The 16631-nt window shown below is 39.7% G+C and overlaps 1 protein-coding gene across 1 annotated transcript in view; it reads right to left on the bottom strand.

The window, feature by feature from the left end:
* The window catches only part of SPATA17 (spermatogenesis associated 17), a 203092-nt gene that overhangs the window by 82372 nt on the left and 104089 nt on the right, over nt 1–16631 (bottom strand). The window contains exon 7 of the mRNA XM_018059937.1: nt 1610–1813. Within this exon, the coding sequence (XP_017915426.1) occupies nt 1610–1813 (204 nt within the window). The remainder of the gene's footprint in view (nt 1–1609; nt 1814–16631) is intronic.

Below are 16631 nucleotides of genomic sequence, written 5' to 3'. Positions count from 1 at the left end.
CATAGAGTTCCTAAAATCTTTGCAATTTCCCAATGACAGGAGAATCTTTTGCTGCTCGTGGCAAGATTACACCTAAGTTTATGCTAATAAGATGATTTAGGCTAGAGCCCCTAAGTCTCTCCGCCTTAGGATGAGACCGGTCACCAGGGAGACCAAGTGATCAGAAGATGGGCACTTCCAGCCCCACCTGTGATCTCGAGGGATTGAGGGAAGGGAGCACTGTAGAGACTGAACAAGGAGAGACAGAGAGGAAAACAACAACCATGGGAGTGACCTTGGTAGCGGATCTCCCCACCCTCCTCTCCTTCCACCCACTGCGGAGCTCTGATACAAAATTACAGCCCCAGCTGACACCTTGACTGCAGCTTCATGAGAGGTCTTCAGTCAGAGGCACTCACCCAAGCTCTACCTGCAACGCTGACCCACAGAAACTGAGAAAAGAAATGTGTGTTGGTTGATGCCATCAGACTTTGGAGCAACTTGTTATACAGCAATAGATACACAGGGGCAAGTCTGTGTGCGAAGCTAGTCAGTAGCAGTTCTTGAAGCCTGGCTGCATGAACCAAAGTCAGTCCATTTCTGGGTGGATGCTTCCTGGAGGATGCTTCCTGGAGGCAGTTGTCTAGTCCAGTTTAAATAGGGATGGGGGCGGGGAACAGCAACAGAAGTGTTGTTCTCTGGGATTTTCAGGACAGTGACAATCATCAAAACTCACCCCACTCCACCCTTTAGCCCAAGAAAGTCATGGATTCATCCTGCTATATCCTAATCCATAGTGAAGATTTTTTTTTTGTCTTTGCTTGAATTTCGCATTTTTTGGGCCCCCCCTCTAATTCTCCAAGTTATACTTTTTCAGTGACTCCCATCCAAATTAGGTTGATAAGTGTATATGATTACACGAACCATCAGGCTTCCCCGGTGGCTCAGCAGTAAAGAATCCACCTGGAACGTAGAAGAGGCGGGAGACATGGATTTGATTCCTGGGTCAGGAACATCCCCTGGAGGAGAGCATGGCAACCCACTCCAGTGTTCTTGCCTGGAGAAACCCATGGACAGAGGAGTTTGGCGGGTTCCAGTCCATAGGGTTGCATAGAGCCGGCCACAACTGAGGCAACTTGGTACACACAACATGTACAAGAACCACCAGGTGAGAGGCTGATAATATATAAGATTTTTCTAGCAACAACAGGTTATAACAAATGCCATTACCACAATATTGTTACATAAAAAAGATACATCCTAGCCCCAAATTCTATGTGTTATTTTCATAGAACAATAAAATTCAGTACCAAGGAAACATTTGAATATTTGTTTGGTATATATTTAAAATGCACTTCATTTTTATTATTGAAAATTAGATTTGGGGGGGATTATCTGGCAGTCTGGGACTCAGTGCTATCACTGCCAAGGGCCCAGGTTCAATCCCTGATCAGGGAATAAGATCCCACAAGCTGCACGTCATGGCCAAAAAAAAAAAAAAAATAGATTCAGTAAAGAATAATTTCTGTTTCTATTTACAAAGACAAAACAAAACACAATAACTTAAAAAAAAAAAAAAACAGAAAGAATACAATCACTGGGACAATTTTGATGCAAGATTAATGCGTACCTGACAGCGTTTCCTGTCAATAGGGGGCAGAATTCCGGACCGAGGAAAGGACCGGGCGCTGGTGCAAGCGAGCCAGTCGCTAAGGCAGACGGACTGCTCCCGCTTCACTTCAGGGCGACGATGTGTTAGAGGCTTCGCCTTCTGCAGCCTCAGTTCCCAAGGGTCAGGATCTTTTCTGAACGGTGAATTATATATTCCTGGAATCTAAAGCAGAACCACATCATTTTGGTTTTATCTTTAATTTTCACATAAAATAAAGGGAAGATAAAGTTGTCCCAGACAAATTTGACTATTTTAAACTATATAAGAGGTGGACTTCAGATTCATCTAAGTGAAAGAAAGAAGTGTTAGTCACTCAGTAGCTCAGTTGCTCAGTGTGGGACTTGTTGCGACCCCACCATGCTTCTCTGTCCATGGGATTCTCCAGGCAAGAATATTGGAGTGGATTGCCAGTCCATTTCCAGGGGATCTTCCTGACCTAGGGATCAAACCCAGGTCTCTTGCATTGCAGGCAGATTCTTCACCCTCTGAACCACAGGGAAGTCCAATTTGTCTAAGGAGATTACAAAAGACCCTTTGTCTCCAGGCCAACAGTTTTGGAACCATTCATGGTTGAAAACTAAATACACTAAGAACAACTGAGCCATAGTTTCTGCCACACATGACATATTTGACATAATTGTACCTGAGGAAAAAATAACAGAAGGACCTTAAGGCATTCATGTTGTTTTCTAACCATTAACCATGTATATGTATATTTAACCATCTCTAGAAGTCATAGATTCACACACAAACTCAAATATATAACGTTTGAACCAGTTTCAGGTACAAAGTATGAACTTAATAAATATTTGATTATTTGAATGATTATTCATTATACAATCTAACTAATTGTAGTCATTTTAAGTTCTTTAAAATAATAATCTAAATGGTATATATATATATAAAATACATGTGCATGTACATATGTGTGTATATATGTGTGTGTGTTTATGTATATAATCATTCAAATAACAGCCTATACTTTTTCATTATTGGAATATAATTGCTTTACAATATTGCATTAGTTTCTGCTGTACAACAAAGTGGATCAGCTGTATGTATGCATCCTTTATTTAATGAGTTGTATCCATGTGGTTCTATAATGTAACATTGCCCTTGTTGTTTTATGACTGGCCTTGTCACACTATGCATCAAAATAGTCAAGACTTATTTAATACAGTTCCTGTTATGCAATAGTGGTTCCATAGATGTACATGGAATAAAGGTTAAATTCAAGTTTGTAGTCCATTTGCTGAAAATTCAATGATGTTTGAATACACAAACCATATAGAACTACAGTTTTTACTCCTTTTGTACATACAAATGCATATTCATGAAGAAAACCTATATTTTAAAGGACAGAATGACTTGTTTGGTTGTTCTGTAGACATTCAATATAAAGAAAGTATCCATTTAGCCTGTTTTTCCTAAAAATGTGCTTTTCTCTTATGCCACTATCAGATTCATAAATATTTCTAGTTGTTATATTTACCTCTTTAGAATAAACAGCTCTAAAGTATTATGATTAACTACAGTAGTTGCCTTTGAAGAGCTATCCTGGGGAATAGGATATTTTTGTATTTCATAAGATAAAATGTATTTTATTTTATATTTCCAGTCTAATTCCTCAGTAAGTATTAACCTCTGTGTCTGTGTGTGTGTTCAGCTGTGTCCACATGGACTATAGCCATGCTAGGCAAACCCATGGACTATGGAGTGGTTGCCTTTCCCTTCTCCAGGGGATCTTCCCAACCCAGGGATTGAACCCAGGTCTCCCACATTGCAGGCGGATTCTTTACCAGCTGAGCCACAAGGGAAGCCTAAGAATACTGGAGTGGGTGAGTGAAAGTGAAAGTGAAGTCGCTCAGTCGTGTCCGACTCTGCGATCCCATGGACTGTAGCCCACCAGGCTTCTCCATCCATGGGATTCTCCAGGCAAGAATACTGGAGTGGGTTGCCATTTCCTTCTCTAGGGGATCTTCCTGACCCAGGGATCGAACCCAGGTCTCAAACCCAGGTCCCCAACCCAGGTCCCCCACATTGCAGGCAGATGCTTTAACCTCTTAGCCACCAGGGAAGCCCACTGGAGTGGGTAGCCTATCTGGGTAGCCTATCTCTTTTCCAGGGGATCTTCCCAACCCAGGAACTGAACTGGGGTCTCCTGCATTGCAGGTGGATTCTTTACCAGCTGAGCTATCAGGGAAGACCTATTCATAAGATAAAATATACCAACTGAGCTATCAGGGAAGATCTATTTCATGAGATAAAATATATTTTATTTCATATTTTATATTTCCAGGCTAACTCCTCAGTAAGTATTAACCTCTCCATGTGTGTGTTCAGTTGTGTCCACATGGACTATAGCCATGCCAGGTGAACCCATGGATTATAGCCCACCAGGCTCTCTGTCCATGGAGATTTCCAGGCAAGAATACTGGAGTGGGTTGCCATTTTCGACTCCAGGGGATCTTCCTGACCCAAGGATTGAAACTGGATCTCCTGAATAAACATGAAGATGATTACCACTAGTGCCACCTGGAAAGCCCACATTCAAGTTCAAGTTCAAGTTCAGGGATTCAGTCGTGTCCAACTCTTTGCAACACCATGAACTGCAGCACACCAGGCCACCCTGTCCATCACCAACTCCTGGAGTTCACTCAAACTCATGTCCATCGAGTCAGTGATGCCATCCAGCCATCTCATCCTCTGTTGTCCCCTTCTCCTCCTGCCCCCAATCCCTCCCAGCATCAGAGTCTTTTCCAATGAGTCAACTCTTCGCATGAGGTGGCCAAAGTACTGGAGTTTCAGCTTTAGCATCATTCCTTCCAAAGAAATCCCAGGGCTGATCTCCTTTAGAATGCACTGGCTGGATCTTCTTGCAGTCCAAGGGACTCTCAAGAGTCTTCTCCAACACCACAGTTCAAAAGCATCAATTCTTTGGTGCTCAGCTTTCTTCACAGACCAACTCTCACATCCATACATGACTACTGGAAAAACCATAGCCTTGATTAGATGGACCTTTGTTGGCAAAGTAATGTCTCTGCTTTTGAACATCCTATCTAGGTTGGTCATAACTTTCCTTCCAAGGAGTAAGCGTCCTTTAATTTCATGGCTGCAATCACCATCTGCAGTGATTTTAGAGCCCCCCAAAATAAAGTCTGAAGCTCATATTAAAGTGAAGTCAGTAAGAATTAAAGATTTTAAAATTTAAAAAATAAAAAACTAAAAATAAATAAATAAATAAATAAAGTGAAGTCACTTAGTCGTGTCCAACTCTTTGCGACCCCATGGACTGTAGCCTATCAGGCTCCTCCGTCCATGGGATTTTCCAGGCAAGAGTGCTGGAGTGGATTGCCATTTCCTTCTCCAGGGAATCTCCCCCACCCAGGAACAGAACCCGGGTCTCCCGCATTGCAGGCAGAGGCTTTACCATCTAAGCCACCAGGGATGCCGAAGCCCATATTAACCTCTATCTAATTTTGAACTGTAGTGTTGGAGAAAACTCTTGAGAGTCCCTTGGACTGCAAGGAGATCCAACCAATCCATTCTAAAGGAGATCAGCCCTGGGTGTTCTCTGGAAAGAATGATGCTAAAGCTGAAACTCCAATACTTTGGCCACCCGATACAAAGAACTGACTCATTGGAAAAGACTATGATGCTGGGAAAGATTAAAGGCAGGAGGAGAAGGGGACAACAGAGGATGAGATGGTTATATGGCATCACTGACTTGATGGACATGAGTTTGAGCAAGCTCCGGGAGTTGGTAATGGATGGAAAACCCTGGCGTGTTGCAGTCCATGGGGTCGCAAAGAGTCATATATGACTGAGCTGACTAACTAATACCACAGGAAGGGAATTATCAAGCCATGATAATTTCCCACAGATTGATTTGTCAAGGTATCAGCCAGTGTATTCAGAAAAGGACAGAGAGAGAGCCAAGGAGTGGTACATGAACTCTGGCAAACTCTGTGAGATGGTGAAGGACAGAGAAGCCTGGCATGCTGCAGTCCATTGGGTTGCAAAGAGTTGGACATGACTTGGTGACAAACAACAACGTGAGTATCAACTCAGACTAGATTTCAAGTCCTATCCCCAATGCTTCCTTAGTTGCTTGGGGATAAGTCTATCATAGTGCCTATCACATTGTTTCATAATTATCTTTGTGGGTGTTGGTCTTCCCTAAGCAAGCAGCTGAAGCACACGGACTCTGTTTTAGGTATTTTTGCTTCTCCAGATGCTGGGAGGGATTGGGGGCAGGAGGAGAAGGGGACAACAGAGGATGAGATGGCTGGATGGCATCACCGACTCGATGCACATGAATTTGGGTGAACTCCGGGAGGCGGTGATGGAGGGGGAGGCCTGGCATGCTGCGATTCATGGGGTCGCAAAGAGTTGGACATGACTGAGCGACTTGAAAAAGTTGGCTTAAAAATCAGCGTTTAGAAAGTGAAGATCATGGCATTTTGTCCCATCACTTCATGGGAAATAGATGGGGAAACAGTGTCAGAGTTTATTTTGGGGGGCTCCAAAATCACTGCAGATGGTGACTGCAGCCATGAAATTAAAAGACGCTTACTCCTTGGAAGGAAAGTTATGACCAACCTAGATAGGATGTTCAAAAGCAGAGACATTGCTTTGCCAACAAAGGTCCACCTAGTCAAGGCTATGGTTTTTCCAGTGGTTATGTATGGATGTGAGAGTTGGACTGTGAAGAAGGCTGAGCACCGAAGAATGATGCTTTTGAACTGTGGTGTTGGAGAAGACTCTTGAGAGTCCCTTGGACTGCAAGGCGATCCAACCAGTCCATTCTGAAGGAGATCAGCCCTGGGATTTCTTTGGAAGGAATGATGCTAAAGCTGAAACTCCAGTACTTTGGCCACCTCATGCGAAGAGTTGACTCATTGGAAAAGACTCTGATGCTGGGAGGGATTGGGGGCAGGAGGAAAAGGGGACAACAGAGGATGAGATGGCTGGATGGCATCACCGACTCGATGGATGAGTTTGAGTGAACTCCAGGAGTTGGTGATGGACAGGGAGGCCTGGTGTGCTGCAATTCATGGGGTTGCAAAGAGTCAGACACAACTGAGTGACTGGATTGAACTGAACTGAACTGAACTGAACTGAGGGCCTACCAAAGTGCTTGACACTCAAAAAATGAATGCTAAATGCTTATAGAGAAAAACAATGCACTGTTCAGAAAGGCCCATCTATTTTACTTTTACTTCCCCAAGCCACATAAATATCTTAGTAAAATTTGACTTTATTTCAAAATCTTACTGACTTCTTTTAAAGTTTTAGATTATATCCTTCCACTTTTCTTAACACGTAGGTTTCACTTTGCTTTTGAATGCACTGTGATCTAGAACCAAATTATTCTGGACCTATTGAGTCACCTCCAACTCAATTTTTCCTATGCTAAGGAAAAGTTAATGTAAGTATATTTACCTATTTTAAAAATGTTTTGAATTGACTCTTCTTTGAGAATTTTCCCCTATTAATTCATACAAGAAAGAAAGTATTGAAAACATTATAGGCATTGTATAAGCCATTTTTTATGACATGTTAACATATTCTTACTATAATACTAAATACAGAACAAGGTGGACGCATAAGCAGATATTTTTAATGATGCTAATATAAGAAAATCTATACACACACATATTCAAAGTAGCTTTCAGTAGATAGTAACTTTCAAGTGGATGGTAATTTTAATATGATTTTTTGGGTGATTTTCTAAGATGAGACTATATAGCAATCGTAATGAGAAATAATAAATATTATACTATTATATTTGATATAATAGTATAAAAAGACTAAATAGACTAAAAGACTAGTCTGACATAAAGCAGAATTAAATCTTCATAGTTTATGAAAGACATACAAGAAAATAGAATTCTGTTTTGTGATGATCTGATTAACTGAAGTCTGTTAGCTTATCATTTCCATAATCTTACAGATTAAAATTGAAAAATGCATACAATGTAACTAGATTATAATTTATCATTTAAAAAATCTATCTACCTGAATAACAGCAACCCACTGTTAACTTTACCCCATTAGAAATCTTTGATCTCCTTCACATTTGCATGCACATGTATACATAGGCTAGATGGGAAATGCAAATAGATCGGTAGACATGATAGCTTTCTTAAATTATATTTTGCAACCTATATGGAGACCTCCTCATGTGTATTCTTTTTGCAATTTCAATCATATATAGATGAAAAATATATTTTAATTGAATGGAAAATGTATCATTTAAAATCTTCAAGATGTCAGTATTTTAGAAATTAATTTAATACATTTGCCTAACTTTTGTCAATGAAAATGGTCCACCCCCCAATCCTATAGCAAGCAGATACCCTATTTATATTAATACAGTATTCATTTAATTATTATTTTCTTTAAGTAAATAAAACAGCCTTAACTACTGTCTCAATGGCTATATTTCATTAATTTGCAAGCCACTTTGTAACTAAGGGTTTGTTGTGGATTTTTTAAAAAATTATTACTATGAGTCACAGTAATAAGTAAAAAGTTAATCCTCAGGGACTATGACATATTTTTTCGTTTTCACATTTTTCACAACTTAGAAGGGCTACTGCCAAGCTTGCTTTGGGGACTTCATTTTCAGCAATAATTTTCTAGAGTGACCAACACTATGGGGAAATCTGTGCTAACTGTTTGAAAAAAAAAAAAGAAGCCTACAACTGAGTTATTTGCAGTACTGTCATGCTAACATTCAACTCAATAAGACCCAAGAAATCTCAGGAGAGGACGCTGCTAATAGCTTCTTACTGACCTCCCTGGATCAGGCCTGGCTGCTGACTGGTGGCCCAGTGGTGAATACGGCAAATGAGGTGTGAAAGCGCTGATTTTTTTTTTTTTTTAAGGCTATGATTCTGACTCGTCAAAAGGAAAGGAAAAAAAGGCAATGAGTTATATAATAGATATATATTTTTCTTGAATTTCCCCCTTCAGACCCTCCATCATGGGAACTTAAGCATGACCTGGAATATTAATTATGTCAGGTTGAACAACGAGCAAATGTACCATTTGTTACCCAGTCACCCTTAGCATTACATTAATATTTTGAACCATTCCATATTTTTAACAATCTATCAGTTGGCTCTCCTCAGTTTCTATCCTCACACCAAAGTATTCTAAGGGAAAGTACTTTAAAAATGCAATTGATTTGAAAGCAAATGGATATAGTTGTTATATTTGGCACATCTACTGCTGTATTTCATGAAGAATGTTTTTATGGTCATTTTCCACTCATACGCTGACCTTTATTTTGTAATTGCCTGGAGGAAGCCATAGTCTAATTTTTTTCTCTTCTCCTTGTTATTGAGGTTTACTTTTAAAACCAGTTTCTGAAAAATAAAAAGAATTTTAAACCAGACCACATACACCTATAATTCCCATAGCACAGATACTAGTGCTTCAATTTCAGATTTTATCAGATGAGAAACAATGATTTCTCATGATTTCAAAAGTGAGTGAAATCGCTCAGTCGTGTCTGACTCTTTGCAACCCCATGAACTATAGCCTGCCAGCCTCCTCCATCCATGGAATTTTCCAGGCAAGAATACTGAAGTGGGTTGCCATTTCCTTCAAAGTAACTGCTTATTCCAGGAATGAAGTACTCTACAGGGTAGGTGGGAGTATTTAACTTTTACTTCTGCAAATGATAATTACATAGCAAACAGGAGCCACTGATTGCCATAAAAAGAAACAAAATTTAAAAGTATTTTTCATATATACAATACTATATATAAAATAGGCAAATAATGAGGAGCTACCTTATAGCACAGTATACTCAATTAAAAATTTTTTTTTATTGAAGTATAGTTGATATACAATGCTGTGTTAGTTTCAAATATACAGTAAAGTGGTTCAGTTATACATACATATGTGTATTCTTTTTCAGATTCTTTTCCCTTATTGTTTATTGTAAAATACTGAATGTAGTTCTCCTCAATATCTTGTAAGAACCTATAATGGAGAAGTATCTGAAAAAGAATATATATAATATATGTATGTATAACCAATCACTTTGCTGTACACTTGATACGAACAAAACATTGTAAATTTTATTATACTTCAATTTAAAAAAGATATTAAAAGAGTATTTTCCTGCCCCATTAGTTAGATTCTGTGAATACCATGAGAGATGAGCTGTTCTAAATGGAGGACTGTCTAAAATTTGCGTGGGTTCTAAGTTTCTATAAAATATGATTTTAAAAAATAATGCTAGGCAAGCACACAGAAGAGTAGTAAAGGTCTCTAATAACTGGAAAAGTGGAAGTGGGCCAGGGAACTGTGAATGAAATATCTGCCGGGGTAGGGACTACTGAATCAACACTGACCAATGCACTTCATCATAATTATCGGGACATACTAGTGCCAGGGGATTTATAAAACTCCCACTCAGCAAACAATTGCTCTGCCATTAAGAGATAGTCAAGAGTGTTAACAATGTCACAGGCCAGCATTTAGTAAGATATTCTACATTCAATTACTCTTGCTGAGAATGAAAAGGAAACATGGTCATTTCTCAGATACAGACAGTAGTCATGTTAACCCTCAACACAGCACTGCAGAAGGAATAACAATTTCATGGAAACATTAGGGATTCACAGAGAATCCCTGATTTGGAATCGTTCTTACCTATTCAAGGCAATATTTTTTTAAAAAAATTTTACTGACTACAAATGCTTTTTCTCATCTTTCACTCTATGAAGAAATAAAATGTTTAAATGTCTTCAGTCAAAAGAAAGAGGGGTCATGCCATGTTAAATGCAAATCCCAGGTATAGCTGGCTTTATTAGTTAACAAATGGTTTTTGTGAATCATTAGGATACCCTAGTCATTATTATCATATGTTAAAAATATTCTCATGAAATGTTGATTTAAATGAAGAAATTTTAATAAGAAAACATTTTATATATATTAATTCAGTTCAATAAATATTGAGCATCCACTAACTTTACCTGTGGTGGATTCATGTCAATGTATGGCAAAACCAATACAGTACTGTAAAGTAAAATAAAGTAAAAATAAAAATTAAAAAATATATAAAATACAATACAATACAATAAAAAAAAAAATAGAAACACTTTGCTGGATCTCGGGTGGGTACAGAGATGAATAAAAAGTGATCACTCCCATCAAGCTGTTCTTGGGTGGAGGAGGTGGGAGGGATTAGGAAAACAATTTTGTTACTGATAACAACATAACTAGCCTGTGGTAAGTATCCTCTAATAACTTGTATAAGAAGTATACACCGAAGGTTATGGTAAAGGTATGTATCATATAGAAAACCCTATGGAAAGAGGATCTGAATTTGTTCTAAAGATGAGTAGAATTTTCACAATAATAAAAGGAAAAAAGGTAGTCCAGGCTGAGGGAATGGTAAAAATAAAGACACGGAAAAAACATAGGGGACATGTTCAATGAACATTACTTTGGCCAATTTATGCAGGAAACCATAGTCAGAAACGAGCCTGTGAAGATAAATCAGAACCAAATTCCAGAAGGCTGCAAGATTGCACTTAATACTACATCGAATGGGAATCTCTTGATTTTTGCATTCTCCTTTAGAAAGCAACCTCAGGGGGAAGTATGAAGCAGGACCTACTGGCACACAAAGCCTACAGAAACAGACCCAGTGGGAACAGAGGCAAAAAAAAAAAAACACAGTTTAAAGAGACAGAGTAAGCATCAAAACCAGATTCTAACATGGCAAGGATATTGGAATTTTCAGACCAGGAATTTCAAACAATTGTGATTAATAAGTGAAGGGATTGAACACACAGTAGGTAGTATGCAGGAACAGATGGGTAATGCTGGCAGAGATAGGGAAATTCTAAGTAGGAATCAAAAAGAAATGCCAGTGAGCAAAAACATTATAACAGAGATGAAGAATGCCTTGATGGATTTATTTGTCGACTAGGCAAGGCTGAGGAAAGAGTTCTGACCTAGAGCATATTTCAGGAGAAACTTCAGAAAGCAAAAGAAGAAAAAAGGAAGGAAAGAAAGGAACAGACGGATTATTTGAAGAAACAATGACTGAGGATTTCCCCCACATTAATGTCAGACACCAAATCACATATCCAAGAAGCTCAGAGAACACCAAGCAGGATAAATGCCAAACAAAATGAACCAAAAAACCCTCAAAACCCTACACCTAGGTGGGTGTATCATATTCACATTTCAATAAAATCAAAGATAAAAAAAAAAAACCTTATAAAAAGCAGAGCGGATAAACATCTCACTTAACAGAGGAGCAAAGATAAGAATTACATCCAGTTTTTCCTCAAAAACCACACTTGGCAAGATGAGCATGGAGTAGAATACGCAACACAGAGTGAGCCCTCATTATGGAGTTTGGGTGATAACAATGTGACACCACCCTTATGGCAGAAAGTGAAGAGGAACTAAAGAGCCTCATGACAGTGAAAGAGGAGAGTGAAAAAGTTGGCTTAAAGCTCAGCATTCAAAAACCTAAGATCATGGCATCCGGGCCCATCACTTCATGGCAGATAGATGGGGAAATGAAGCAGTGAGAGACTTGACTTTCTTGGGCTCCAAAATCACTGCAGGTGGTGACTGCAGCCATGGTATTAAAAGATGCTTGCTCCTTGGAAGAAAAGCTATGATCAACCTAGACAGCATATTAAAAAGCAGAGACATTACTTTACCAACAAAGGTCCATCTAGTCAAAGCTATGGTTTTTCTAGTGGTCATGTATGGATGTGAGAGTTGGACTATAAACAAAGCTGAGCGTCGAATAACTGACGTTTTTTAAGTGTGTTGTTGGAGAAGACTCTTGAGAGTCCCTTGGACTGCAAGGATATCCAACCAATCCATCCTAAAGGAAATCAGTCCTGAATATTCATTGGAAGGACTGATGCTGAAGCTGAAACTCCAATACTTTGGCTACCTGATGTGAAGAATTGACTCACTGGAAAAGACCCTGATGCTGGGAAAGATTGAAGGCTGGAGGAGAAGGGGATGACAGAGGATGAGATGGTTGGATGGCATCACCAACTCTATGGACATGAGTCTGAGTAGGCTCCGGGGGTTGGTGATGGACAGGGAGGCCTGGAGTGCTGCAGTCCATGGGGTCGCAAAGAATTGGACACGACTGAGCGACTGAATTGAACTGATGTGGGAGGGGTAGAGAGTACAGTCATCCCTTGGTGTCCTTAGAGGATTGGTTCCAAGATCTGCCTCCCCAATCCTGCAGATATCAAAGTTCAAGAATGCTCTGATCCGTTATATAAAATGGTGGAGTATTTGCATATAAGCTGCACACATACACATTCATATGTCAGATCATCTCTACAGTACTTACAATGCCTAACACAGTGTAAATGCTATGTAAACAGTTGCCTGTGCACAAAATTCAAGTTTTGCTTTTTATGAACTTTCAGGCAGTTTGAGACTTGAATTCATGGTTGGTTGAATCTACAGATGCAGATTCTGAGGATATGGAGGACTGATTTTATACGGCAACTTCTGGCTCAAATTTGCTATGAACATAACATTGCTCAAAAAAAAAATGCCTATTTTTAAAAAGTTGAATACGTGCTTCACATATAATACAACAATCCCATTCCTGGGAATCCACACAAGGGATATGAAAATATATGTCCACACAAAGACTTGCATGCAAATGTTTATAGTAGCATTATTCATAGATGTCAAAAACTGGATGTAATCCAAATATTTATCAATAGGCTAATAAATTAACAGAATGTAGTTATCCACTCAATAATAAAAAGAAATATATATATATGCTGTCACATGGAAGAATCTCCAAAACGTTATGAAAAATGAAAAATAAAGGAAGTTCCATGCAATACCACATATTGTATATTGTGTTTGTATAAAACACCCAGAAAAGTCAAAAGTAGGTAAAGAAATGTGTAGAGCCATGAGGAACATGAAAATCCTTCTGCTTGATTTTGCTGCAAGCCTAAAACTGCCCTAAAACAAAGCCTATTAGAAAAAAAAAAGGTAAATGGTATCATCAGCTCTCAATATCTTAAGGCGAAAACCTGAGAAACATCCTTGATGATCAGTGATCTTCCCTCATTGCTTATAGCCACTCCACCAACAAATTCTATTAATTCTTCTTTCAAAATATATATCCAATCTGTAAACTTCTATTAATATCCGTGGCCACCACCCTTATCTAACTTCAAACTTATATTTAGTCTCCCTCCATCTGCTCTGTTTTGAACCCCTGTTACCCTCTACAGGGAAACCAGAGTAAAATTACAAATTTAGAAATTGTTTTTGTCTCTAAAATGCTATATATGGCTTTTCAGTGCACCTAAGAAAACCTAACAAAGTCCTAACAAAGTCCTTTTTTCGGTTCCAACCTCATTTCAGCCACTCTTCCCATCCCTCACCACATGCCATCCACACTGGCTTGCTTTTATTTCCTCAAAGCACGCCAGGCTCTTCCATGACTCAAATTCATCAAAAATGTTTTTCTTCTTATCTGCTTACTTGCCTGGCCAAACTATACTCATCCTTAAAAATTCACATTAAATAGTACTCCTTTGGAAAGACTTGGGCTTTCACACACATTGTCCTACTATATCCTTTCTCTCAAAGTTCCCTGTTCATTTTCTTCATGGCACTTATCACTTTTAATTTTACACATATATGACTATTTGTTCTTGAATGTCTGTCTCCCCACCTATTAGAATTTAAGCTCCATAAAGAACAACATCCATTTTCTTGGCATTTGTATACTCAAGTTTGTAGTTCTCAACTCTGGCTAAATGTCAAATTCATTTGGAGAGTTCGAAAAATACTAATGTCCAAGCCCTACCCTAGACCAATTCAAGTGGCATCTTTGAAGCACATGTCCAGGTATTCGTTTAGTTTTGTTTTTAAAAAAGAGTTGAGAACCCTGACTCATTACCTTTCTCAATACCTGGCTCCGAGCAGACCATCAAGTCATGTTAATCTGCATAAGTGACATAAGACCAGAAGTCTGTGAAGGAGGTGAAGCTTGCTTACCCAGAGGGAAGAACAGAAACTGGTGGGAACAGAAGAGTGACATGGACAGAGAGCACTTTATGGAAACAGAGGCAAAAAACACGGATAACAGGTTAATCAAGAAGAATATAACGGAGTGTAGAGTTGCGGGAAAATCTTGCCTTTAGAACCCGGGCAGAGAATTAGCAAGAAGAGCAGTTATGTGGGAATATTCACCTCTGTTTGGCAGACATTAGGACTGAGTTTCCCACAAAGCATTCAGGTTGAAAGGTCTAATGTGTTGTCATCAGAGTAGGTCTGGAACTTAAGCGAGTGGTCACAGCCAGCAACCAGAGTGTTTCCTGAATGAAAAATGGCTGGAGGTGTGAAAATGGATGGAGTCACTGAGGGAGAGCAGAGAGGCTGAGGGAATTTTTTCCAAGGAAGAAGTCGTAGTGTGTATTTATAAGAAGTAAAAGGGGGAAGAGAAGCTCAGGAAGTGAAGGGCACTGGAAAGAGTGAACGGCGGGGGTTGGAGGGCTTGGGCATGACGTGAGGGAGAAGATGGCTTCATGGAGGAGGTCACCAGGGTCAGATGCCAGGGAGGGTGGAACGGCATAAGGACAGACACCGCACACCTGGAGAGGTAACTGGAAGGTGACAGCTGACCTCTGCAGAAGCAGAGTCTGTTCTTGTGGCAGAAACATCGTGACTCATTGAATGTGAGGAGGAAAAAAGAAGAGGAGGCTGGTTTGAGGTTTCCAAAATACAGCATTATCATGATGACTCAGAAAACCTTGGGACTAAAAGAATATCTTCCTCCTCCCCAGTCAGGATTCTCCTTTAACCGTATTGCATTATCAAAAGATTTTCTGAGAAAGATTTCCTGTAAAAGATTTCCTGGGAAATCTTGCCCATTATACGATTCCTTTCTCTCTTTATCTCTAAATGTTACTCGTCCCTGCAAAAACTGATCAAAGTTTCTTGTTTTCTTCCTTAGGCATTTCTCTAGACCTGTTCCATCCCCCAATCTGTAGCAAGGCGCACCCACCATCACCCCCACCACCCCTATGACCCCCAGTTTGGCTTCCTTAACGTTTTCTTCTGTCTACTAGCTTGGCAGGTTCTCCAGACTTGGCTTTGATTCCTCTCTTTCAATTTCAGTCACAGCCTCGATAGTTTAGAAAACAAATACAAAATAGTGAAATTACCTGTTAACATGGACAGAAGGCCATCCTGGAAGAGACCGTCGTGGGCAGGGGGGGTGGGGGGGGTGGTGGTGCAGGTGGGGGCGGGCAGGGAGGATGCCCAGTGTCGAGCAGGATCTTGAAAGAAAAGATGGGATTTGTTTGGTGTGTAAAATGGGGAGAAGTCATTCCCAGCAAACAATAACACAAACACAACATACAAAGGAAGAGAATCTTAAATAACTTTGATATTAAAAAGCTATAAATAGTCCCATATAATAACAGAATAAACAAGATACACAGGAATTACTGGAAAAAAGTGAGAAGAAATGATCAAAGAGTGGGAGGAAAAGCTGACCATATTGTCACCAAGGCAGAGGAGGCCACAAGATCACTGGAGTGATGGGCAGCATGCAGACCTCTGAGAGGTCCTATGGATTTACATCTTAGAGATTCCTGGGTGACTAGATCAAGAGTTATTCTCAGTAGAGCAGTGAAAGTGGACACCCCATTCACAGTGATCTGGAAACTCCCCACTGTGACTCCTCTGATAAACAATTGCCACACATTCTGAACTGGCTTCTTACACACAGGAATGAAACCTGGATCCCCTAAGGAAAATAGAGGAAACACAGCAAAAGATGTTTTTGTGATCACCATCCCTTTAGTTACACACCTTTTTTTACTCTGTTTGGAAACCCCATGTTTTCTCTTGCATGGGGCTTCTCTGGTGGCTCAGACGGTAAAGCGTCTGCCTGCAATGCGGGAGACCCAGGTTCGATTCCTGGGTC

This window comes from Capra hircus, chromosome 16 (assembly GCF_001704415.2).
Source record: "Capra hircus breed San Clemente chromosome 16, ASM170441v1, whole genome shotgun sequence".
In the NCBI taxonomy this organism is placed as follows: domain Eukaryota; kingdom Metazoa; phylum Chordata; class Mammalia; order Artiodactyla; family Bovidae; genus Capra; species Capra hircus.
This window is presented reverse-complemented; position numbering and strand designations above follow the sequence as displayed.